Consider the following 25,967-nt stretch of genomic DNA (forward strand, 5'->3'; position numbering starts at 1 on the left):
TCTATTTGTAAGCCACAAACTGATGCTCCACCCTATTATTCCCTTCTCAATTGCGAGCTCAGTAAGCCATTTGTTTGAAAAATGTTTTCTGAAACAGATTAGGAGGAAAACCCTTTCCAGATAAGATCATAACTCTAGGATACATTGTTTTCACCCACTCATTAATCAACAATTAGCATTTAATCTTAGCTTTATGAGTGTCTCTCTATTTGGTTTTATAAGTGTATTATTGAATTGTTTTATCACACACAGCTGTGCAAGAGACAGATTCATCTGAGTACAAGTCCAAGGCAAGACTACAGAAATAGTTGACATGGTTAGTATAAAGTAACAAACACAAGCCCAAGATTATCAAATACTGCTAGAAGTCTCTCTGACAGCCAGGAAAATCTGAGTTGAGGATGAAATTTTTTCACGATCCCTCCCACTCGCCCTTCTGATCAGATTTTGCAGTTGCCCCAAACATTTGCAATAGTTAGTCACAACAAGGTAAGCAGGGACAGTTTTAGTCATCACTGTCATTAAGTAAGTATAGACTTATCAAAAGAAAAAAGGCAACATTTTATGTTCTGCATGGATACATAAGTTGCATGCCAAGATTTAATTAATGTATTTAAATTTTATATATAGCCTTTTTGTAAATTTTAGCCTGTATTTATTGGTACATTCATACTCTAAACTCTATAAAATACAGGCTCCCAAAATTTAGAGATTCATTAGGAAACAGAACAATCAAGACAAACATCTGTTCTTGCATCTAGTTAGTTTTCCTATAGGGATGTAAAAGTCAAGCTTGGTTATTTCGTTCTTGCACATCATTTCCAGTAATTAAAGGCTGTTTGGACCACATTATGACCTGTACTACCTCACTGTTAACTTTGACTGGAATGAAGCCAACCATTCTGCTGATGCACACCAAGGGACAGAATGCAAATAGCTCTCTTAGGTAGGCTGGCTCTGCTCAGAAGTAAAAAGCAATTAAACCCACATGTTCATCACGAAAATAAGCAGGCATGACTCTGAATACATACAGAGAGCAAATCCGTTCAATAAGTCACTTTGAAAAGTAATAATACACTTTAAATATGTATTTTTATATGCCAAGATCTTCAAACCTAAAGTTAAGTGAACTGGGGCCTCTAGGTTTCTTCCACCCCTTCCAAGATTTTCTGCTTTTACCTGGGGTTCCATTGGTCTTTGCAGTGCAGGCTGAATAGGCTCTGAGTTTCCATTGGAAAAGGACTCTGATCTTGAAGGCACTGGTGGCTCCAACACTTTGCCCGTCTGTTTGGACTGTGCTTCAGGGGACCCCTGATTAGTTTTTCTAAATCTATCCTCCACCTAAACCAAAGTTACAGAACGTTAGAAGCAGTAATCAATAAAGTGGAGCATGTAGGAATAACAGAGCAACCACCTCTCTTTCTTTACAAACACATTTTATGTTTGAAGAAAAATCTTTCCCCAGGTACGTGAAATCCTGAATGAGCAGGAGCAAAATAGCAGGTAAGTCTAGATTGGAATCCGTACCCGGATAAAGGGTGGAGGAACTGAGACATGCCTTGACGCAATGAAAAACTGTTATACAGTCTTGTCAACCTCAAGACATCACAATTTTTCAGGTGTAAAAAAAACCCCTCAAAACATCAAATCACATTGTTGAGTCTGTCTTGTCTACTCCTCAACTAATGTGAGTGAGATAATTTTAGGTTGGAACATCAGTCTTTAGTGCACACAAAAATGCCTCTCCCTGACTGCTCAGATGGAGACTGCCCTTATCCTCTCCTCACCCCTAATACAAGGAAACTGCCATCCATTTCCTGGTGGTGTCTTTACTCTCTCTACTGCTGGTTTATTTCCTTTGATAAAAGGAGGATTGGATGGTACATAGTTTGAGAACCACTGACCTAATTAATGCATCACCATGCACATCTGCACATAGAACTTGCACACTTTTTAGGGTCGATGAGTTACACATATATGTATTAAAGAATTTAAACTTATATCAATCATTCGGATAACTGATAATGTCACAATGTGTGATTGTTTTAGCCTTTTGCAAGAAGCAACCCTTCCCTGACACTCCTCTCTATCCGACTTCTCTGCCAGAGACCTGCCATCACCCCCCCTGACTCCTCCCTTCCCTCTCCTGTTTCTCCACCGCTACCTCCCCTCCCCTACCAACTCCTGCCATGCCTCCCCCTGCTGTGGACCCACTTCTAGCCCCCCGCTTCTCAAAAAACCCTAAATCTGACTCCTGCTCCCCATCCATCTTTCACAGTGTCTCTGCTGTTCCTCACAGTCTCCGTATCCTGGCCAGCTCCCTGAACCATGCAATAGCCATCATTTTGCCCATGGACATGGCTTCAGTCTCACTAAAAAGAGGGGAAATGGTAGCCAACTTTATTAAGGGCAGTTTCACTTTCACATGCAGATAGACTGTAGGGAAATGGTGGCCATCTTGTCGGCTACAGACCCATTGACAGAAATAGGAGATGGTGGCCATTTTGAGTAAATGAAAATTCATGAATGAGCAGCCTTTCATCATGTTTCCAAGAACACGGCCAAATTGCTAGAGTCATGATACAATCACAAAAGTTGGCAATACAGGTTATAATACTCCAATTTACCAGATTTACTGATCAACAGTGTTTTCTTCTCAGCCAGGAAGATAAATGAAAACAAAGCCATTATCTTTAGAACATAAAAAAATATTTTCTATATAATACTCTGTGATATTAGTTCTTATTAAAAGAAAGAATCTGTGGAAGTTTTTTTTTTTACCAGATGGATTTACTTCAAATATTTGGACTGCACCTCTCTTCCTGCAAATACAGATCAGATTTGTGCCTAAGGCTTCAGTATTTGACGACAGATCTTCTGCCCTCATCTCAGGTGAGTATTTCCAAAGCTCTATCACAGCATAACAGTCTGATTTGGCAGAATGAACAGAACCGCACTATCTGTGTGAACTCTACAGATGGGCCCTACAGATCGAGGCTATTGCATCGTAACCCGGAGAACTTATTTTGGGTGACACCAACTGGAAGAGGGGTCAGTCCCAGAAAGGAAAACAGTGACCAAGTTTCCATTCTCGATCTTTACCTCTCCCTAGTCTGTGACAACTGGAACCAAGTGGGTACTAAGAAAAAGCTAGTAGGGAGAGAGAGGGAAGACAAATAGACTGGAAATGTTCTTCCGCTTCCCTAAAATTAGAAGTATTAATCTGCTTAATTAGAAGTATTAATCACTGCCTGGCGCACCTTCCTGCCAAAGGATCTGCTGCAGAGGAACAGAGATCAATCCTGCATTGCTCCATGAAAGTGTTGAGAGGTGACCTGATAGAAGCTTGTTTGATTTCTTTTGTAGATTTCTGCTCAGAAGGCCACTGTGGTCTTTGGCCACTGCTTTATCTAAATATGCTTCCACAATGAAGGAATTGTTCCATGTCACCGTGAAGCATTTGGATGATTTCAGGCCGGGGCATTTAGGGTGGTAGTAAGTGAATAACCACGTTTCCCTGAATAGGTCAGTTCTATGTTTTTTAAACTGTTCTCCTCACATCCAATATTATTCATGCTTTTTCTTTAAAGTGGTGAAGTTAGAGGAGAAATTAAGGAAGAATGATTTCCTGCAAGGTATGGAACAGAGTTTACTTTGGTTACCAATGACCCTGGAATACCATGAGTTACCATATCCTCCTGGAAAAGGCAAGGAGGTTCAAGTCTTCTATGAGCAGAGATTTCAGAGACCCTTCTTGTCAATGTGATTATAACTACACATCTTTATGGGAAAAAAAATATACAGGGATTGGTTTGTTAGCACTTGTAGCAATATTGGGCTGTATTAGTAGGAGCATTGCCAGCAGATCGAGGGAAGTGATTATTCCCCTCTATTCGGCACGGGTGAGGCCACACCTGGAGTATTGTGTCCAGTTTTGGACCCCGCACTACAGATGGGATGTGGAGAAATGGGAGAGAGTCCAGGGAAGGGCAATGAAAATTATTAGAGGGCTGGGGCACATGACTTACAAGGAGAGGCTGAGGGAACTGGGGTTATTTAGTCTGCAGAAGAGAAGAGTGAGGGGAGATTTGATAGCAGCCTTCAACTACCTGAAGGGGGGTTCCAAAGAGGATGGAGCTAGGCTGTTCTCAGTGGTGGCAGATGACAGAACAAGAAGCAATAGTCTCAAGTTGCAGTGGGGGAGGTTTTGGTTGGATATGAGGAAACACTATTTCACTAGGAGGGTGGAGAAGCACTGGAATGAGTTACCTAGGGAGGTGGTGGAATCTCTATTCTTCGAAGTTTTTAAGGCTCGGCTTGACAGAGCCCTGGCTGGGATGATTTAGTTGGTGTTGGTCCTGCTTTGAGCAGGGGATTGGACTAGATGACCTCCTGAGGTCTCTTCCAACCCTAATATTCTATGAGTAGATCTCAGGCAGGAAAGACAAAGCAGCACATTTCCTCAAACCAATAATCAGATGTAAAGAACCTCATCACTTTATGTTAGTGTTTAGTGATGAATCATGAGATGCCATGATGAAGATGTTAGGCCCAAATGCTGGAAGGTTGTGTTTTCTAGACTTGATCTTCTATCTTGACATCAGTAGGAGAAATCCGTCTGATCCCCTTCGTAGGCCAAGAAAAAGAAAGGCCTGTGTGAGGTTAGAAGAGTCTCTACTGCTTTGAAGAAAAGGAGTACTTGTGGCACCTTAGAGACTAACAAATTTTTTTGAGCATAAGCTTTTTTGAGCTACAGCAAATCATCCCAACATGTTTATGATTTGCAGCTCAATAGTCCAGCTGTTAGGCCCAGGTAGCCTGAACCGGGATGCATTAGTAGGCCAGAGAACAGGAGTTCCTGCCTCCTGTGTAGATGAATGAAGCCTTTTGAGATATCTCCACTATCATCCAAGTACCATGGTGCTGTTGGCCATTTTGGAGCGATAAGAATGACTGGACATCCTTCTTTCTGATATTATGAATAATTCTTTCTAGTACGGGGGCTCTCAAACTGGAGGTCGCGAGGTTATTACCAGGAGGTCGCAAACTGTAATCCTCTTGGACTTCGCTGGAGTGGGGAGGAAACTCCAGCTAGTAGGCATAGAGAGTCAGTGGGCCCCTCTACCACACCCACACAAGAATGGCCATACTGGGTCAGACCAAAGGTCCATCTAGCCCAGCATCCTGTCTTCCAACAGTGGCCAATGCCAGGTGCCGCACAGGGAATGAACAGAACAGGTAATCATCAAGTGATCCTTTCCCTGTTACTCATTCCCAGCTTCTGGCAAACAGAGGCTAGGGTCACCATCCCTGCCTATTCTGGCTAAAAAGCTATTGATGGACCTATCCTCCATTAATTTATCTAGTTCTTTTTTGAACCCTGTTATAGTCTTGGCCTTCACAACATCCTCTGGCAAAGAGTTCCACAGGTTGACTGTGTGTTGCGTGACAAAATACTTCCTTTTGTTTGCTTTAAACCTGCTGCCTATTAATTTCATTTGGTGATCCCTAGTTCTTGAGTTATGAGAAGAAATAAATAACACTTCCTTATTTACTTTCTCCACACCAGTCATAATTTTATAGACCTCTTATCATATCCCCCCTTTGTCATCTTTTTTCCAAGCTGAAAAGTCCAGTCTTATTAATCTCCTCATATGGCAGATGTTCCATGCCTCTAATCATTTTTGTTGCCCTTTTCTGAACCTTTTCCAATTCCAATATATCTTTTTTGAGATGGGGCGACCACATCTGCATGCAGTATTCAAGATGTGGGCATACGATGGATTTATATAGAGGCAATATGATATTTTCTGTCATATTATCTATGCCTTTCTTAATGATTCCCAACATTTTGTTAGCTTTTTGGACTGCTGCTGCACACTGGGTGGATGTTTTCAAAGAACTATCCACTATGACTCCAAGATCCTTCTTGAGAGGTAACAGATAAAATGATGGGATCTAAATTGTAGGTATAGTTGGGATTATGTTTTCCAATGTGCATTACTTTACATTTATCAACATTGAATTTCATCTGCCATTTTGTTGCCCAGTCACCCAGTTTTGAGAGATCCTTTTGTAGCTCTTTGCAGTCTGCCTGGGACTTTACTATCTTGAGTTGTTTTGTATCATCTGCAAATTTTTCCACCTCACTGTTTACCCCTTTTTCCAGATCTCTCTCTCTCTCTCTCTCTCTCTCTCTCTCACACACACACACACACACACACACACACACACACACACACACACACTATAGATATCTTCTTTAAAAAGATAAATACACTGTGAAGCTCTTCAGAGTATCAAACCATAGCTGGGATCCTTCTTTCCCTTCAGCTTACTCCATTTAGCCTGCTCAGACATGATAGAGGACAGGGGAACAAACAAACAGAAAGGGCTAAGTGGTTCTGTCCATGGACAGGACCCCCTGAAATCTCAGTACCTGATGGAAGAAGAAAGTGGGAAGAAAAGATTTTACCCCAAAATCAGCTTTAAAAAGATAATGCTAATGAATAAGACAAGTGCTCAACTACAACTGTGCTTCCACTCCCACAGGCTCAGAATCTCAGACACAGGCAGAAGGATTGGGCCAAGCCCCAAGGCTTTGCAAACAAGCCTGAACTGCCTCCAGCATAAGCAGAAAGAGAGGCACAGCCCTAATATTTTAGACTACAGGAGAGGACAAGACCTAGAGACACAGCATATGAGGAATCCATATAGTAGCACCTGTGGCAAGTAAAGTGTGTGTTAACCGTATTCCTCTGGTAAAAAGTAGCAATACTTTAACAATGATTAAGGGTAGTGCTAAAGATGTACTGAAAGCTGTTCTATTATTTTCAATGTGCGTTTCTGCTCAACATCCTGAGAGTATTTTTATTCTCCTTCCAGAACATATTTAAGTTGGGGGCCTGAGGTTGCCACATGATATGCACTAATCTACAATTATGAGTACCACTAAGTATCCAGATGGAATGCACTGACTGAAATGGGAGTTGAGAGCACGCAGCACTTCCTAGGATCAGGGCCCGATACTTTCACATCAGTAGCACAGGATGCCATAATGGAATATTTAATTCACTAATGTCACTTTTAAAGCACAGACTTATATTAATGGAAAGAAATAACTAGCAGTACTGGTTAAAGCAACCAGCAATGATGTGAGCAGGTGGTGTGCAAGCTTCCTCACTCAATATACCAATGCTCTTCAATTTGCCCAGCCAAAACCTTGCCTTCTCAGTCCTTAAGCAGTTAAAAATAGAGACCACCAACTGTGCCAAACTAAGAGAAAGTTACTTACTTTGTGGTAACAGGAGGTTCTTCAAGACATGTGGTCGTTATCTGTATTCCTCTGTGAGTGCACATGTGCTCCATGCATCAGAAGTAGGAGAATTCTTGCAAGCAGTGTCTGTTGGTCCACTCATGAACCCATGCCTTCTTCACGCTTCCAAGTGAAAGCATAAAGAGTGGCGTGGACCAACTCCAGTTCCTTCTCTACCATGAATCCGGAATACCAGTAAAGATCTGAAGCGGAGGGGAAGGAGGGCAGATAGTGGAATACAGATAGGGACCACACATCTTGAAGAACCTCCAGTTACCACAAGAACTTTCTGTTCTTCTTTCAGTGCTGGTCCTAATGTGTATTCCGCTGTGGGTGAGTGACAGGCAGTACTCAAACAGGAGAGGGTGCGAGGATGCTGACAGCAAAGCCACTTGGAGGATTGCTGTCCCAAAGGATGCATCCGAGGAGTTCTGCACTAGAGCATAATGTCTCGCAAACATGGCTGGAATGTCGCATAGCTGCCCCTAGCGATGCCAGTGAAGTTGCTTGTGCTTTTGCAGAATGAGTCCTCACTCCATGAGTTGAAGGAAGATGCAACAACTGGTAACAGAGCAGGATACAGACCAAGATGCATTCAGAGATCCTCTGGGAGGATACAACTTGACCTCAGACTTGTTCTGTATAGCACAAAACAATCTAGGTGATTTTCTCATTGTTTTGTCCTTTGCAGGAGGAAGGTGATAATTCTTCCTATGTAGAAATCGCCTCTCTTCCTCCAATGCATGTGATTTCAGAAAAACACAGGTAAGTGGATTGATTGGTTTACATGAAACTCCAAAACTACTTTGCAGGAGAATTTTGGATGTAGTCATAAAGAGACTTTGTGTATGGTGGATCTGCTATCAGTAATTCAAGCTCACTTACCCTTTTGGCTGAGGCGATGGCCATAAGGAATGCAACTTTCATTGATAAGTGAGACATGGAACATGTAATTAATGGCATGCAGGGAATCTTAGCAAGACAAGATTTAAGGCCCAATGAGGAGTAGGTTTCCTTACTTGTGTGAAAATTCTGATTAGGCCCTTTAAGAATCTGATAGTCAATGGGTGAGTGAAAATTGAATAACCAGGCTGATGGTGGAAAGTATGCACGGATTGTTGCCAGGTGAACTTGAACAGAACTCAGGGAAAGCCCAGCTGTTATGAGAGAAAGATGGGTTTCAGAGTAGCAGCCGTGTTAGTCTGTATTCGCAAAAAAGAAAAGGAGTACTTGTGGCACCTTAGAGACTAAAATTTATTAGAGCATAAGCTTTCGTGAGCTACAGCTCACTTCATCGGATGCATTTGGTGGAAAAACTATAAACTATTTTATAAAAATATAAAAGTGTCACAGCACACTATAGCTGAAAATTTGCTTACTTTCATTTTTACCATATAATTATAAAATAAATCAATTGGAATATAAATATTGCACTTACATTTCAGTGTATACAGCAGTATAAACAAGTCATTGTCTATATGACATTTTAGTTTGTACTGACTTCGCTAGTGCTTTTTATGTAACCTTTTGTAAAACTAGGCAAATATCTAGATGAGGTGATGCACCCCGGGAAGACCTCTGCATACCCCCAGAGCTACACGTACTCCTGGTTGAGAATCACTGTTATACAGGATGGTTTGTACAGCTTCAGAGCAGTGATGTTCTAATGTTGATGCCCATCCATATACCAAGTCATGAGATGAAACTCTTCAGGGCTGGGTTGCTTGACCCTGCCCTTCTCCCAAGTCAAGAGATCAGGAAAGGACTGGATACTGATTTGAGGAAGAGATGACAGTCGTAAGAGATTTGAGAACCAAAACTTTCTGGGCCAATTGGGGATGATGAGGAGACTCGTGCCCTGTCCTGACAAACTTTCCATAAGACCTGGTAGGAGCGGTAAGGGAGGAGAGGCACAGCACAGGTGGTCTGACGAGGGGAGAAGAAAAGCATTGCCCTCAGAGTGTAGATCTGAAGCTCCTCTGGAACAGTTAATGTTGCATTTCTTGTTCACCTGAGAGGTGAACAGATCCAAGTTGGGGATTCGCCACTGAGCAAAGATTCTGTTCACTACTGAATTGTGCAATTTCCACTTGTGAGCAATGGCGAAATGCCTGCTGACGGTGCCTGCCAACACATTCTGAGTTACTGGAAGGTAAGATACCGACACAGGGTGATTCAACTCCTGATACACCAATTCCATAGGGAGACTGCTTCTACACATAAGGGGTGGATCTCACCCTTCCATGTTTGTTGATGTAAAAGACGGAGGTCATATTGTCTGATATTATGAGGACATGGTGGGACTGGATAAATTGCAGAAAAACTTCACAAGCTTTCTGGACTGCCTGGAGTTCCGGAAGGTTGATGTGCATCCTGTCCTGCTGAGGTGCCCAAGTACCCTGTGCCATATGGCTGTCCCTGTGGGCTCCCCAGCCTGAAAGGGAGAAGCGTCTGTTATGATCACCTTGTCCGGCGAGGCTGCTGGGAAGGGGACACCCACACATATCCGATGGGGATCTTTACACTACATCAGAGAAGGCGTTACTCTGGAGGGAAGTGTAAACAGGATATTCATGCTGTGACTGGTTGGTGAATACACTGCCTGGAGCCATGCCTGAAAGCAACATAGATGGAGTTTGGCAAATGGGATAACATAAGCACATGAAACCACGTGCCCCAGGAGAGAAAGAAAAGTTCTGACTGGAGCATGAGGGTTATGCATAACCTGCTCTATCGGAGTACTCATGGTGCAAAACCTGTCCCTTGGTGGATAAGCTCTTGCGATGAGTGAATCTAGGGAGGCCCCGATGAAATCTACAGTCTGTGTCATTCTGAGGATAGACTATTTCAAGTTCAGCCCGACTTCTAGGGAAGAAAGTAGTTGAAGCCATTAATGAGGTTGACTCCTAGGCTTCCTGACGTGTCCTGGCAATGAGAAGACAATCGTCGAGATGGGTAAGATAGTGAAGCCGTTCCATTTGAAATGAGCTGCTACTACCAGAAAGACATTGGTGAAGGTCCTGGGGGCAATGGTGAGGCTGAATGGGAGAACCCTGTACTGGAAGTTGTTGGGGCCCTGCCTGTGGGCGGGGTGAATATCCATTGAAAGCAAGTGTCCTTCATATTGAGAGCTGTAGACCAAAAGTCTTCTACTAAGGATGGGATTACTGATGCCAGAGTGACTATGTGAAATTTCCTCTTGCGAATAAAGCCATTGAGACTGCAGAGATCCAGGACAAGTCTCCAACCTCCCTTATTTTTGGGAACTAGAAATACGTACAGTAAAAATATTTGGTGTTGAAGTATGTGCTCTGTTGCTCTTTGCTGGAGAAGGGATTCCACCCCCTGCTGGAGAATCTATATCAGAGAATGGTCCCGGAAGGAGGACAGGGATGGGGGTTTTAGAAAGGTATGGAAATAAACTTGATTGCATAGCTGGATTGGATGATATCTAATACCTACTTGCCTGTTGTCATGGCACTCAGGTTTTGGAAATAAGAGTGCTAAATGACCCCCAAAGGGTTTGTGAGGATTTAATTACTAGTGGCATCATTAATGGTTTGCAGCTCTTGAACTCCTGTCAAAAATATCTTTTCACCGGGGAGGGTGAGATTGAGATGGTGCTATAGACATGGCATTTTCAGGAAAACGAGTCTTCTGTACGCTGTCTCTCACATGGAGGGTCATAAGATTGCAGGGGATAAAACTGTTGATATGCGAGTCTAGGTCTGTAAGGCTGAGAGTAATAACTTCCTTTTGGGGGCAGGTATATATATGCCTTGGAAAAGCAGGGTGGCCCTGAAGTCTTTTAAAGTATGTAAGGACTCATCCTTCTTCTCATTGAAAAGTTGGGCTTCATCAAAAGGGCAAGCTCTCCATGGTGTTTTGGACCTCCCTGGGAAATCCTGAAGCATGTAGCCATGATTCACGGTGCATCACTGCCATTGACATCGACCCACATGATGTATCCGCTGCATCAACCATGGATTAAAGAGTGGTTCTGGCCACCAGTTTATATCCTTCAGTGAGAGCCTGGAAGTAAGCTCTGTCTTGATTTGGTAGTTTGTCTACTAAGTCTGTGAATTTGGAATCATTCAGATAGTTGTCCTTGGTCAACAGTGACTGATCATTTGCTATACAAAATTGAAGGCTAGAAAAAGGCTGGTTTCTTCCCAACACCACATTTAGTCTCCTTGTCAGAAGGAGTGGATTTAAGATGATGTTGTCTAGATGCCTCTGTGGCAGCCTATACAACCAGAGAGCTCAGTGCAGGGTGGGTAAAGAGAAATTCCACTCCTTTAGCTGGAATGAAATAGTGTTTCTATGTCCTCTTGCGAGTAGCGACGTATGTGGCTGATGTATGCCAGACTGCTCTAGCAGCTTCCAGACTAGCTTCATTAACTGGAGCTGCTATTTGACTGGATCTGTTGGTTTGCAGGATATCCCAGAGTTTGTGTTGAGGGTCCTGAACATCCTTGAGGAAGATCTGGAGTTCCTCTACCACCCTTTGCAATAAATCCTGAACTATTTATGATCATCTGGAGGGGATGGAGATGCTTCATCAGGAGTTGAAGACGACAATCTTGTTGGTACTGGCAGAACTGGTTCTTAGTCCTCCTCTTCCAGGGGGTCAGGAGGAAACTTTGATTTTTCCCTCAGAGTGGAATGGTGGAGTGACTCAATGGCATAAAGCATGGGTTCTGTATATCTGGCATATGGGTCCCAGGTTCCCCAGTATAGCCAGTACACTGGGTTAGGAGGGGGTTGTGGGGGTCCCCATAGCATGGGGCAAATGTCAAGATAGAGGTTGGTACAAGGAGGCTTTGATCGCCTGTCTGGACTACCATGTCTCAGAGAAGAAGATAATAGCTCCTCTGGTGGTTCAGATTTTCACAAAGAAGAGAAGAAAGGCTCCGGATCCAATGGAGATACCAATGGTTCCGACAGAGGAAAGGCCCAGCTGGCAGATGGAAGAGGGCATAGGCTTCTCTCAACAGTAACATCTCCTGAGAGAAGGTCCTGATTATGGGGGAAACTGAAGCTCGGGAAGAGTGAAGACGTCTTCTGGTGTAGTATAAGTCTCTGACCTCCCAAGAGCAAGGGGTAGGATCCACTCATGCCAAAGAGGGCGGAGGAGGGAGGCTCCATATGGCCAGAGTGAGAGACAGTGATGGCACTGCCAGCAGTATCCTTTGGGATTGAACAAGCAGATTTGCTTGATTTAGGCAGAGCTGTGTTGGACGTCTTAGAAGCAGATGTAGCGGGAGACCTGCTCTTATGCTTCTGTGAGCATTCTTTGCCTTCCCAGCAAGGCCATAACAGGGCATCTGTGAGTATGGATTACCATGCAACAGAGTTGGACCTCGTGACGGGAGGCACATTCCATGTTGATTCAGGCAATGTACCAGGAGTCCCTCAGCCTGAGTCCAACTGTGACCTCATGGCTTTCTTCATGGCATAATCCAATACCTGTAATGGGGTGGGAGGCAGGGAATCTATCTCACTAGGAAAAAAACTCTGGTAAAATCTATAAAAACTACTAAAAACTTACTAATTGTAAAGAACTATACACAAAAGGCACTAAGGCAATCTTTGAAATATTTACAAGATTGAAGAAATCCAAAGGAGAGCTGCAGACACTGGAGGTTCCAACCAAGGTCATGCAGTGGTAAGAAGGAACTGGAGAGGCAGTCTGTCTGCTCCACTCTTTATTCCTTCAGTTGGAAGAACAAGGAAGGCCAGTCCACATGCAGACCAGCAGACACTACTTGCAAGAATTCTATAACTTCAGCTGCATGGAGCGCATGTGCACCCACAGTGACATACACAGAGGGACCAGCACTTGAAGTAGTGCTGCTTGCGATAAAAATACATGTCCACTACAAAGTAGGTGAAACTACTGTGATTTAGCAAACTTAAAACCAATTCTCACCACTGCTCTGGTTGAGAACTTATCTTTCCATCCTTTATATGTAAGCCTCCCTGGGCCTTGGAGGCTGGGGCTCCAGCCTGAGCCAGAATATCTGCTCTGCTCATTTTAGCTCTGCAGCATGAGCCTGGGTCAGTTGACCCAGGATCTGAGACTCACTGCCATGGGATTTTTTTTTTCTTTTGTTCTGCGCAGATGTACCTTAAATGACTTAAAAACCTAACTCCAATTTTCAAAAATGATTTAGGCTTCTAAGTTCCACAGTGAGCCTCACAGGAGCCTAAGTCACCTCTGAAATGACTACCCAACATCTCATTTTGTTACTTTGGCTTCCAATTCTTTTGAGCCCCGTTAGAACAGAATCATAGCTGTCAAGATGTTTGACCACGGAGGAGCACATAACGGGAATAATATGAGAGAACAAAAGTTACCTCACGTGCTCTTTCAGTAGGTTCATAATGGGATTTAGGCTCAGGGATATGATAGCTTTGTTTATTCCTTTCTTGCTGCTGTCGCCTATGATCATGCTGCAGTGACAGGAGATACGCTTGCTCCTGTTGCAACTGGCGCTGGAGTCTCTCTGCTTGTCTATGCTCCTCCATCTCTCGCCATCTGTATTCCTTTGAGAAAAAGTGTGAGTAATTCAATACGTGACAAGGAACTTATGGAAGATATTTCCCTCTCCATCCCATTAACAAAAATTCATTTTTTTTTTCCCCTTCAGTGTAAGGTATAGAGAACTAAGCTGGACCAAAATGGCATATAGGTTTCCTGTTGGGAAAGTTGAGAGTGTTTCGCTATCCTTGACAGAACTGGAGAGCTACAGCAAAATGTATTTTAATAAATCCACTATAATGTTCAAAAAACAATGATTTGGAACAACACTAGGCCATTGTATCCTGGGGTTAATTTACATATCATGTGTTTTTGATCTGCAGCATAAGCACTCTAGTTCTTCACTGAATGCCAAGGTCTGTTCAAAAACTTGACCACCAAACCAAAACTCTTCAACTTTAACATAAATCCTCCTCTTACTGCACAGAAAGCAGTATGACCATACAGTACTTCTCATATGTGCCTGTCAGCCCACTACGCTAGCATAAATGGCCTTTTAATCAAGCTCCAATGTTCATACAGTAGGTGCAGCTGTGTCCGACTAAGGGAAGCTTAGGACTGGCCAGATGAATGAATCCTATAGCTACTGAACAAAACAGATACAGTGCGTTACCAGTAACATGGCCTGCTCCTGGAGCAGCTGCTGCTGAAGAATTTCCAAGTGCCGCTGCTCCTCTTCTAGCTGTCGCCTGATATACTCCTGTCACATAGAAATTACCCAGCAATAAATTTATTCAAAAGGAATGCATCAGAACCACCTGAGTGGAACACCACAAGCTACTTTCCCAGTCATCTTTAGTAATAAATTCCCTTAGTGCTGGATTAATGCCTAGAGAACAATTTAGAAAACCCTATAATCTAAAATTCTTGGTTGGCTGATGTATCCTGTTTTGACTACTGTAATATTCAGAGCATGGGCCATAGCTTGTTTATGTATTTTGAGAGTGGTTTCAAAAGAAGCAAATGCGCTTAAAAGTTTTGAGAGTTAAACACAGCAAGTCTTACTCAATCCAGCCAACACAAATCACATGCAAGTTTTATTTTAAATTAGTTTTTCACACTTGTGTGATGAACAGTTAGCAACAGCAAGAGCCAGGCTTAGTATAGGCAGACCTTGTGCAAGCTTCCCCATGGGGGCTCTGCCAAATGCAGTTGACACCTGACCTGCCATCTGCCCTACTAGCCCTATCAGAAGCCTCTCCTAAGCAGACACTGCCAATCTTGCTGAATTATGCGATGGTTATGACACAAACAAACATCCACTAGGAAACAGATTTTAGACCAAACAAACTCACTTTCTCTTGTGACCTAGCCAAGTTAAACCTACATCGAGAGATCAAAAGCTAATATGTTGACCCACTATGTCACCAGGCCCCCTATACCAACTCTAACTATGAAGCACCCTATCCAAGCAGATAACATCCTATCATGCAAGTAATGAAAGTATGTAATATATGCATGCGTGCAACATACATACACACACACACACACACACACACGTACAGTGTATGCATAAAGAAATTAATGAGTCAGTGCTATGGAGACAGGAGCTATAGAAAAATCTAATGATAGATCAATGATGTACACCAGCTTATCACAGGAACCCTGGCAAGTCCTCAGGTCAGGTTAAGAAAAATAAAGAAGAAATGTGCTACATTTCTTTAAAATATGTAGCGGCATAATTTGACTATTCCAGTTAATGTTTGCCATCATTGCCACTGCATTTTTGTGATTTCATAATTAGCATCTAAACATTTTAAGTTGCTACTTGGGATAAAAGGCATCTGCCTAAAAGCAAATTACGCTTCATTCATTCATCCCAGTAGGCTCAAATTTTTATTTTGTGCCCTATCACTCCAAAATGTCTTAAAACAAAAACAAAAAGCCCATTGCATTCAGAAGGGCAACAGTCCATAACATAAAGGTACCACACCTTTAAGTAGATGTTAGATATTTCTGGCCAAATCCTGCTCCCACTGAAGTTACTGGGAATTTTGGCCTTGATATCTGTGGAAGCACGATTGGGCCCTTCATTTGGAATGAATATTTAAAGAGTACACAAAGTAATTACCCTGATTAAAGTTTATAACGGGTTTTTAAGTGTGCAGGTTTCATGCATAATTTGCACAGCTGAGTGACACACAGTTTGAAAGACCTCACTTATACTTTAAACATTAAGAACACATTTACAGTACATAAGATATTCTAAACGTTGTCTGAATTGGCATACACGACTGTGGATTTCCCCCGCATTCCCAACACAGAAAAGGAAAATACGGTTCAACTCAAATTAATATAGCCTAAAGGGTTCATTTTTCAACTCAGCATATTCAGAGTTATAACTAAGCCTTTGACTTAACTCATCCAACATGCCAAAGCATTACAAATAATATGTCTATCTTCCTCTGAGGTCTTCTGGACCTGGCTGATCCTGTGAGAGCTACTGTTCAACAAGGAGAATCAAGAACCAATTTTCAGTATTTGTTCAGATTCCATCTTCAGAGGATTTTAGTCAAATGCTGGGTGTAAATTTAGTTTAGAGCCTTCTGTGGGTGTCATTTAAGACTTCACTTTGCAAGCAACATGAAGGTCACTTTATATCCCCGTAGAGCTTTATGTTCTACTTTTCTGTGTTTTTTGTCAAAGACAACAAAGAGGTCGTCTGGACTCTTCGGTGTTGGTTCTTTTATATTGAACTAATTTTTTAAAAATAGAACAAACCTAATGCTCTTGTATTCTGGACTCACCTGCTCTCTCTCCACTCTCCTTTTCTCTTCCTCTGCTCTCCTCCTCTCTTCCTCTTCCTTACGTCTCCTCTCCATTTCTTCTAGCCGTCTTTTCTCCTCCTGTTCTCTTCGCCTCTGCTCACGCTCTTGTTGCCTTCGAGCTTCCCGTTCTCTTCTTTGTTGCTAGAGCAAGGGAAAAAAATGAAATGTTACTTTTATAGTTACCAAAGAGAGAAAGTTGGGGTCGATTTCTACTGGAAGGCTGGTAAGTAAAGTTTGTAGGCCCCAGAAACAAACAAAGGAGTGTTCTTTAATGTGCAGTAAACTATTCCATACATAAGAGGCAAGTATCCTGACATGGTCACTTATACTCTTGAGCTTCTTCACAAGGCTGCACATAACGTTTTCCCAAACACTAAGAGGTTAACTGCTACTGCTGCTGCTGCCCAAGACCAGGTGTAAAGCTCAAACTGAAGCATCTTTGAAGAAAGAATGCAGTGAGGTAGTAACATCCAATCAGTCACCTTCTGACTTCCATCAGCCTTTCCCATTATCCAAATTTTTCCAAAAAAAGAAAATTAAATGAAATTAAATCATCACTTTCTGGATCACTTGCAGCAAAAATAACAATCCTGTGAATACTTGATAAGCTTTTTAGTCAACATGATATGTCCTATTCTAAGAATTTAACTTCTGGTGCAACAACCCAACTGATGAAAAGGCGCCGTACATTAATTCACTGGCAAAAAAATTTGTTAATGAAGAACTGAGGTTGCCCAGAAGTGCCTCACCTTTCCAGAACATAAAATGCACCTATTTTTAAACCTCTGAAAATCAAGAAACACAGGTTTACATCTTTATGGCCACATAGATAAGCTTCCAAACATGAATCAAATGTAAGCTGGTGCAGTGATGTCTGCCCAAGTCTGCAGAGAGCCCTGAACAATAGCTCTGAGAGGTGTGAACCGATAGATTCATGTCCATATAGCACAAACTTAGTAAGCAAGACTGATGTTTATGCTTCAGTCTAACTGCTGATAATTGTAGCAGAACCGTCCAGCTAATCTGCCTACCTCAAAATCTTAAATTGCCTCCCACGCGTCCTTAAGTGCCAAGAGACCCAGCTGTCTCCAGCTTAGCTGCCAAAACCTGTCTCCCCTTACAATTTCTACAACATGCTTACAGGCTTCTAATACAGAATTCTACAACTTGTTGAGAATAAAACGTAGAAGCCATGTAACAAGAGATAACTATAATGATTATTCTTTTTCACATTTAATTAAATACAAATTCAGTTTTTTAGTTTATCTGAAGCTGCCACAGAATCATGTCTGCTGAGCCAGAGTGCCACAGTAAGCAGCGGCCTTGCCAGAGAATTTAGTCAAACCTGTGACGGAGTTCACATGGCCATGGCTATAGGTACTCTCTCTGTAACTGTGCACACTGAAGCACTAAAGGCTTCACTCCCCATCCCTTCCTGCACCTGCTGCTTGCTTTGCTAAGTACACACACAACTTGACTGCACAAGTAAGTAAAAATGCAACTGCTTTTTCCTTCCCACGGGGATCAACACTTTGCCCTGGGTGTAGAGGGGGGTGGTTGAGAGGAAGGTGACTAACACAGTTTAAGGCTCAGAAATACATAGCTAATGCTCTACGCTTCCAGTGCTTCTTGACTAGTAGTGCTTTTAGAAGCTATGCAGCTTTCTTAGAGATATTTGTTCACATACACCCACACCACATCTATTGGCAGCATTCCTGCTTTTCTTTAGAGTCACCTGGGGATCACCACCACCTTTCTTCTCTTCCAATTTCATTAGACATAATTATGCTCTTTTCTCTAATATGTATTTTACAAGTCTCTACACACACAACCTTTGCACTTTTTCCTCTAAGTAGGCACCTAGATTTTGCTGATCTGAACAACTTCTCTTCAATGAGTAGAGATACAAAAATAGTAAAGGCAACTCAGGAAAAGGGTGGAGTTCTTAGGTTTTACTACTTGTTTTTTAAAGCACATTGAAAAGGGTTAAGTGGGCTATTTTGTTTCAGAATCAACACATCTCTTGTAAAACAAATTCTGTATTTAAGTGAAAACATTCAGGTGCCTCTTGGCTAATCAAATCTCACAGGCTCTAAGTTTTGAAGCAGAACAGTTTGGTTGCCCAGAGAATGCAAGAGGCAACAAACTGTGATTAGTTAAGATACATGTTTATTAGCTCTAACTCATCTTATACACAATTGCTCTAACACTTCTTAAACATAATTTTTTCAAAAAAAATAATTCTAGGCTTAAGAAAACCTCTTGACCCCAAAAAGCAAAGGCAAAAATACTTTCTGTACACAAACAGTCATCATGGATCAACATTTTTTTCTAGGTTTCAGAGTAGCAGCCATGTTAGTCTGTATTCGCAAACAGAAAAGGAGTACTTGTGGCACCTTGGAGACTAACAAATTTATTTGAGCATAAGCTTTCATGAGCTACAGTGGGGCTGGGTGGGGACATGGAGTGAAGTGCAAACATGGTTGTCTGGCTCACTGCACCCCTTAATGGACCCAGCTGAAGGGTACTTTTCTCTGCACCTACAAGCTCTGTGTTAGACCGTGTTCTTGTCGTCTAATAAACCTTCTGTTTTATTGGCTGGCTGAGAGTCACGTCTGACTGTGTAGTTGGGGTGCAGGACCCTCTGGCTTCCCCAGGACCCCACCTGGGCAGACTTGCTGTGGGAAGCGCACGGGCAGAGGAACTGAATGCATCCAATTAAGTGAGCTGTAGCTCACGAAAGCTTATGCTCAAATAAATTTGTTAGTCTTTAAGGTGCCACAAGTACTCCTTTTCATTTTTTCTAGTTATTGCTGCGGGGCCAGCAATAAAATAAACAAACTGCACTGGTTTGCTTCAGTATCTACATCCCTAACAGGTTGTGATAACAGATCTTAAAATTATATTATTCAGATTACTTTCTTGCTATTCTCCTCCCCTATTTTAACTCTAGCTGTTCTCAAAATACTGACAACTAAAAATCAAGTCAGAGATAGAGACCTATGCTTGCTCTGCCTAAAACAAATACTTTAAACCAGCTATCAAAATATATAAATCCTTAATATGCAATTCAATGGCTCATGAGACACATAGCTGCTTGGTTAGTGTCACTAAAAAACTTGGAGAAAAAGAAAGAAAGAAAAAGAAAACTTCAGTTCTAAGGTCCATCTTCATGACATATCCTTGCTAGAAATGGAATTGGTATACCATTGGGAAGACAAGAATTCCAACAAAAAGAAAAGGAGTACTTGCGGCACCTTAGAGACTAACAAATTTATTTGAGCATAAGCTTTCATGAGCTACAGCTCAGCATGTGTTTCTCATCTTCATGGTTCACAAGATATTGCACCTTCAATCTAACACCAGTCTCTCTGTCTAACAGTATTTATTGACACGATACAGGACATATTGCAAATCTTGGACCACGGTCTTTCATTCCTTGGAAGATGGACACAGTTTAGGTAATTTTAATGAGATGAATCTATCATTTCTTGAAGCTATGGAGAGGTTTTCAGCAGTGACTATAAATAGCAACACCTGATAAGATCGTAACAAAGCAACAACAATAACAAAGGAGTTCAAAATTGACTGGAACCCCCATATTCACCAATATCATATAACGATGATATGTTTTGTACAAAGTATTCCTTGTGAGGTATCATTTTGAAAGTCTTGATGTGTTGAACAATAATATCCTCTTGGATTGTATGTGAAGTTATGGAAGTTTTCCTACGTGTGTGGTTACTGAAATATGTTGTGAGGTTGGGAGATGCCCATAGCCAAGCTTTCAGGTACAATAGTGGAGTAGCCAGATGCGCTGATGGCCCATTGAAGGGAATCCACTCTCCCAATGACTAACCATCTCAGAAAGAACACATATACAATGGAGATTGCTTGACCCACATCATAGCTTGAGATCTTTCCAGAAAGCTGGAAGAAACAATAAAAGCAGGGGAAGTGACATCACGACCTGGCCTCAATTCCCCCACAACTCAACACCTGGTAACATGTCTGGAGGACAAAGACTTTGAACTGGGGAGGGTGGTCCTGGGCTGGAAGACAGTTCCAGCTTGTGTATTAAAGATCTGCGAACTGTTTGTGCCATCTGTCAGGATGAGACAGTGCTGGATTCAAATCCTGTTTAGTTTATAGAACTCGTATTGCAAATTTACTTTTATTTTTTAGGTAACCAACTTTGATCTCTACACTTACTGCTTATAATCACTTAAAATCTATCTTTATGTAGTTCATAAATCTGTTTTATATTTTACCTAAAACAGTGTGTTTTTGTTGAAGTGCTTGTGAAATCTCAGCTCAGTTTACAAAGGCTAATGTGTGTCCTCTCCACATTGAGAGAGGGACAGACTGGGTAATGAACTTACACTGGTCAAACTTCTGACGAGGGCAAGATAGTACAGTTCTGGGGTGCAAGGCTAGGGAGCTGGGGGCAACTGACTGGAGCCTCTGTCTTATTGGTTCATGACTGGCTGGCAAAGCATTCATGTAACTCAATTGGGTGTGTCCCTGCCTGTGGATGTCTGTGTAAGCGCAGTACCTGTCAGAGATTTGTAGCATGGCAACAGCATCATAGGGTGGGAGGGATACCCCAAAGTTGGTGGGACAGAGGGTTCAGCAGTCCCACAGTCCAGATTGCACCCTGGGGATCCCATCACAAGAAACATGCCAGTTTCCCATACCATGATGTAAATAAAAGAATTCTATTTAAAAAAAAAATCTTGAGTTTCAACATCCACAATGCATGTTTATCACCCACTAGAAGATAAAGAAATACGAACTCTGCCACCAATCTGCACTTAAAGCAAATCTCTGAAGCACAACCATGATGTTGTCTGTGTGCCAAAGCATACAAAGGGATGGAGTTTCTCTACACCAGTTCTACCTTCCTGTTAGCACTACTTTAGTGGACTTGCTAAATGAATGGAAGTCTAGGCACCTGGCACTGCTTATCAAAACCACCACCTACCCACGGTCCACCAAGTATGTGGAGCCCAACTTCTAAGACTTCCCTTTCTTTGAATATGGCCTATGAAAACCAAGCCACTGAAGCAGCAAACACTAAATACCCAGAATTATTTTCAACCAGTGAGGAGAGATGTATTGTAATAAAAAATAGAGTAGGCTCAGAGAGGTTTTCGACATGAGTAATGATGCTACTAGCTAGCTACAGATTTCCTTACTTTTAAAGCAAGATGAGCCACCTGACTTCCCCACTGTGCACTTGTGCTTTTTAACCTACGATCACCTCACTGGCTAGACTTATCCTGTCAGTATTCATTCCTCAAAAAAAGTTTATGTTCACAGTGGCATTTGGGCTTGACATAGGGAGCATCACTCATGATGGACTTTTTTGGTCTAAGACCAACTGTAAGTGCCGCTAATATAATTTCCTTCTAGATTTTAAAAGTAAGTGCATTAGTTACTTACTATACCTCTACTTATACATCACAAAAAATACACAAAATTTAGTATATTGCCTGGCTCCTGTACATACGGAGCTGGCTAGGTGGCACCGGCTGTTGCACTGTGGTTCAAGACAGTCTTTTAGATCTTCTTTAGCTAGACGAGAGACATGGTAGTCTAGTACCAACCTCTCATGATGCTGTTTGTCAGATGAGCAGATTATTTTCAGACAACTAGGCACTAAAGAAAAGGCAAGCTCAAGAGTGCTGAAAGGAAATTTTTAAGAGGTGCAGATAGAGCAACGGTAAAACTGCTCGGATCCTGACAACTGTCCTCTTAATGTCACCCATACTGCATTCTAACTCAGCTCTTAGAATGGTTCATGATTTTATAGGTCTGAGCTCACAGACTATGCTGTGTATCGTGATTTACCAGAAGGGGGCAATGCAGCTACACATGCAAACTGCTAGTTTGCATATAAAAACAAATACAGTACCCTAGCTCACACAAGAAAACACTACTGATGAATGCGTGGATTAGAATACATATAAAACCACCTCTATATATCTCTCTCATATCCACATGAAGGTAGATATATACATGCATTAATGTTGGTGACGGAGTACTTGGAGGTGGGGAGAGGATGATAAAATAATCATATTGGACATGAGTCCACAGTGTAACCAATCCAAAATGTGGACAATTCAAATAAAGTGGACCTGGATGGAAACCATTCCTCTAAAAGAAAAAAAAAAATCACCCTCTCCACCTCAGTTGTGCCTAGCTTAATTGGAACCAATTAGATTGGAACCCTCTGAACTGTGGACGTTATTTTTATTATTTGTATTATGGTAGCGCTTAGGAGACCTAGTCATGGAGGCTCAGTACTTGCATCGCAACTAGTTCTCATTTTGCAAAATCAAAACTAGACTCTGTTTTGCCAAGCACGAATTCTGATGCTGCTTCATTCCCTTCAAGCCCGGGATTGCTTTTTTCCATTTTGTTGTAGAGAAAAGCTCAGATGCAGGCACATTAAAAATAATAATAATAATAATAATAACAATAAAGTCTAGGACAGCTCAGATTTCTTTTTTTAACCACCTAAGTCTTAAGTGTCATACAAGTGATCATTATATAAAAGCATACATCTAACCAAAAACTTGCAAAGCTTTAGATAATCTTCTACACTTCAGCAATGTGTAATTTCCTCAATAATAATTTCAGTAATTCAGAAATTATAAGGTCTCTGAAACAATTGTTTTCAGTAGTCACTTATATGCCTTTTAAAAGCAATCTTCTCTCTAATACTGCTGAGAATAATGCACTTTTGGCGCGTGTCCTAAACACTGTTCTTGTGGCAGTCTCAGTCAAAACCGTCTAGGATCTGTGCCAGAATTGTAAGAACAAGCACTCAATTTCAATTTAAGAAAGAAAAAGAAAAAATAGACATGTCGGCAATATGTCCAGGGAGGCTACCTACAGTCTAAAACGTTCCTGTAATTCTCACAAGTGAATGTCAAACACAAATGCCAAAAAATGCAACTTCCATCACTTCCACCAAAAGCAGCTCCAGAAACCCAAACCAACAAAAGCCAGGGGATTTGAAAGCGACACTATTCTTAACTCACGTTATTAAGCTTTTCTTTCTTCATAACACAGAGTAAGTTAAGAACAAAGGTTCATCCTTTTGGTTTCTTGGCTTTCATCACTCTGTGCCACAATATTAATGTTATCTAAGAACGTTTCTTCCCCTCACTTTCTTAAAGAAGGTTTGTTCTGGCTAAAGTTTTCCTAAGAATCTCTAGATGGACGGATGCTTCTCCAAGAATAGAAGATCCAAAACAAAAAAAAGTTCAAAAGAACTATATATGCTTGTAAGCATTTTGGTGGGGGCCATTTTCTTTTTTAAACTAATTTCCTATTGATGACAATGCTTTTTTTCTAAAAAAAACTTATATGGTAATTTCAACATAAAAAGTGAGGGAGTTTGGCAGCGGTTATAGATTTGGCAGATGCAGAAGTTTTTCTCCTCCAACTCTTCATGGTCTATTGTGGAACTCTATTCACAAATGCATCAATCCACAATATGCAGTGTCACCATGTTGCTAACATTGTAATCAATCAGTTTGAAGTCTTTTTTGCAGTAGCAAATTATTCAAAATTGTTCTGACTTTTTAAAAAAGGGTGAAAGAAGATATTTAAGCAAAAGAAAACATGATTTTATAAACTAAAAAAAAAAAAAAAAATCTATCCAACATGCATATGCTGGAACAAACTGAAGAGTCAAGTGAAGGATAGGCTATCATATTGCCACACAGATCCATCCTTGAAGGAGGTAGGTTTATACACATCAAATACTGGGTTTTTTTAAAATACATAAAAACTTTCACTTACAGGGCCTTTTTGAAAAGAGTGGGACTGACCTAAATGCAACTTCCACCTGATTTAGCATTTTCATTTTTTTAAGTTTTGCACATATTTACACATACTCTAACACCTAAATAACCCTTCAATTAAACTTTAGACTCTTTCTAGCAAACAGACACATTGTTCTCTTTCTGTTATTTTCAGCATTTTTCCTTTTGTATTGAGAGCAATTTCAGATTTAAAAGGTCATATTGATCATGGCAGATTAAATGGGTTTACATCACTTAGTTATTAAAAAAAAAGCCTAGAATTAGAGTTTTCAGATGTTTAAAAGAAAAAAAAAGTTTTACTTTTGTATTAAGTAGGATTTCAGATTAACAACATCATGCAGGGGACCAGGCGAGTCATTAGATTAGGGTCACCTCAAAGGTTTTAATTCAAATCCTGACTCAAGTAAAAAATAAGCATCTCATTTTAGCTTTCCCCAGTCTGCTTTTTGACCAAATAATAAAATTGCTGCACAACTGACAGTCTCTTTAAGACAGGCCAAGACCTGGAATGGCAATGATATTTATCTTGGCAATTTGAGGATGGTGGGGGAGAGACAGAAGAGAAAAGAAGCTTGCATAGCTCCTTCCTGCTGCATATGTGTGGCTGGTTCCTTGCTATCAGTTCCTCCTTATAAAAGCAGTAAATTCACTCATGCATTTGAAAGGGGTTGGGGAAAAAGTCTTAAGGTAACCTGCAAAGATTTTTTGAATTTTATGTTACATTATTGATCGTGTTAATACATAATGCAAATCTTAAAGTTATGAATTGTAAATGTATGTGTAAACTTGATGTACTACGTGGAGATAATCTGGTCATCGTTGCACTGTTAAACATTATCAGTGCTTGGAAAACTAGATAGCTTTGATGAAGAACTGCATGCCAAATGAACAGCTGTAACAGCAAATCAAACTAGGATCTTTGAGGACAATTGGAATTTGACCCTGTACTTCCTGAAGAGCCAAATGATTGGTTTCACTTCATCTCCCAGACTCAGTTTTGATCTGCAAAATTTTTTAGAAAACTTTCCATCTGCCAGATCCTAAAGAACCTTTTATTTCCTTACTTACTAGCTGTCTTGTGTGAGCATTTAAATAAAGAAAGTTTAGAAACAAAATATTTAAGATAGACTCACAAGGGACAAGATGATGTACAAAAAACTTTTGAGCAAGAAAATCCGAACAAACTATGTAAGCAAACAGTCAGTATATCCCAAAGGGTAAACATGCAAAAATTTACCTGGGGTTTTGTTAAAAAATTCAGATGGATATAGATACAAAAACGTATGAAAATGGCATGTGTCCTACAGGACAAATGGGAAAAAAATCCAGTACATTATGTATGATTTGCTACCTATGACATTGAGAAAAATGAATAATGGGTATTCTATACCATATACCTGTATGCTACTACACATAGAACTGTAGGCCTTGAAGGGACCTCAAGAAGCCCTGAAGTCCAGCCTCCAGCACTGAGGCAGGACCAAGTGAACCTATACCACTCC

At 41.2% G+C, this 25,967-nt stretch overlaps 1 protein-coding gene across 8 annotated transcripts in view; it reads right to left on the reverse strand.

Moving 5' to 3' along the window:
* Positions 1–25,967, reverse strand: part of MAP4K4 (mitogen-activated protein kinase kinase kinase kinase 4) — a 251,706-nt gene that overhangs the window by 40,235 nt on the left and 185,504 nt on the right. For 6 of the 8 annotated variants that reach the window (XM_038398598.2, XM_038398590.2, XM_038398627.2 and 3 more), the window contains 4 exons: positions 16,607–16,768; positions 14,473–14,559; positions 13,676–13,864; positions 1,180–1,341 (listed from right to left, as the gene is read on the reverse strand). In XM_038398598.2, coding sequence (XP_038254526.1) covers positions 1,180–1,341; positions 13,676–13,864; positions 14,473–14,559; positions 16,607–16,768 — 600 coding nt within the window. The remainder of the gene's footprint in view (positions 1–1,179; positions 1,342–13,675; positions 13,865–14,472; positions 14,560–16,606; positions 16,769–25,967) is intronic. The other 2 variants (XM_038398608.2, XM_038398649.2) reach the window with 1 other exon arrangement.

The sequence above is a fragment of the Dermochelys coriacea genome, chromosome 1 (genome assembly GCF_009764565.3).
Source record: "Dermochelys coriacea isolate rDerCor1 chromosome 1, rDerCor1.pri.v4, whole genome shotgun sequence".
In the NCBI taxonomy this organism is placed as follows: Eukaryota; Metazoa; Chordata; order Testudines; family Dermochelyidae; genus Dermochelys; species Dermochelys coriacea.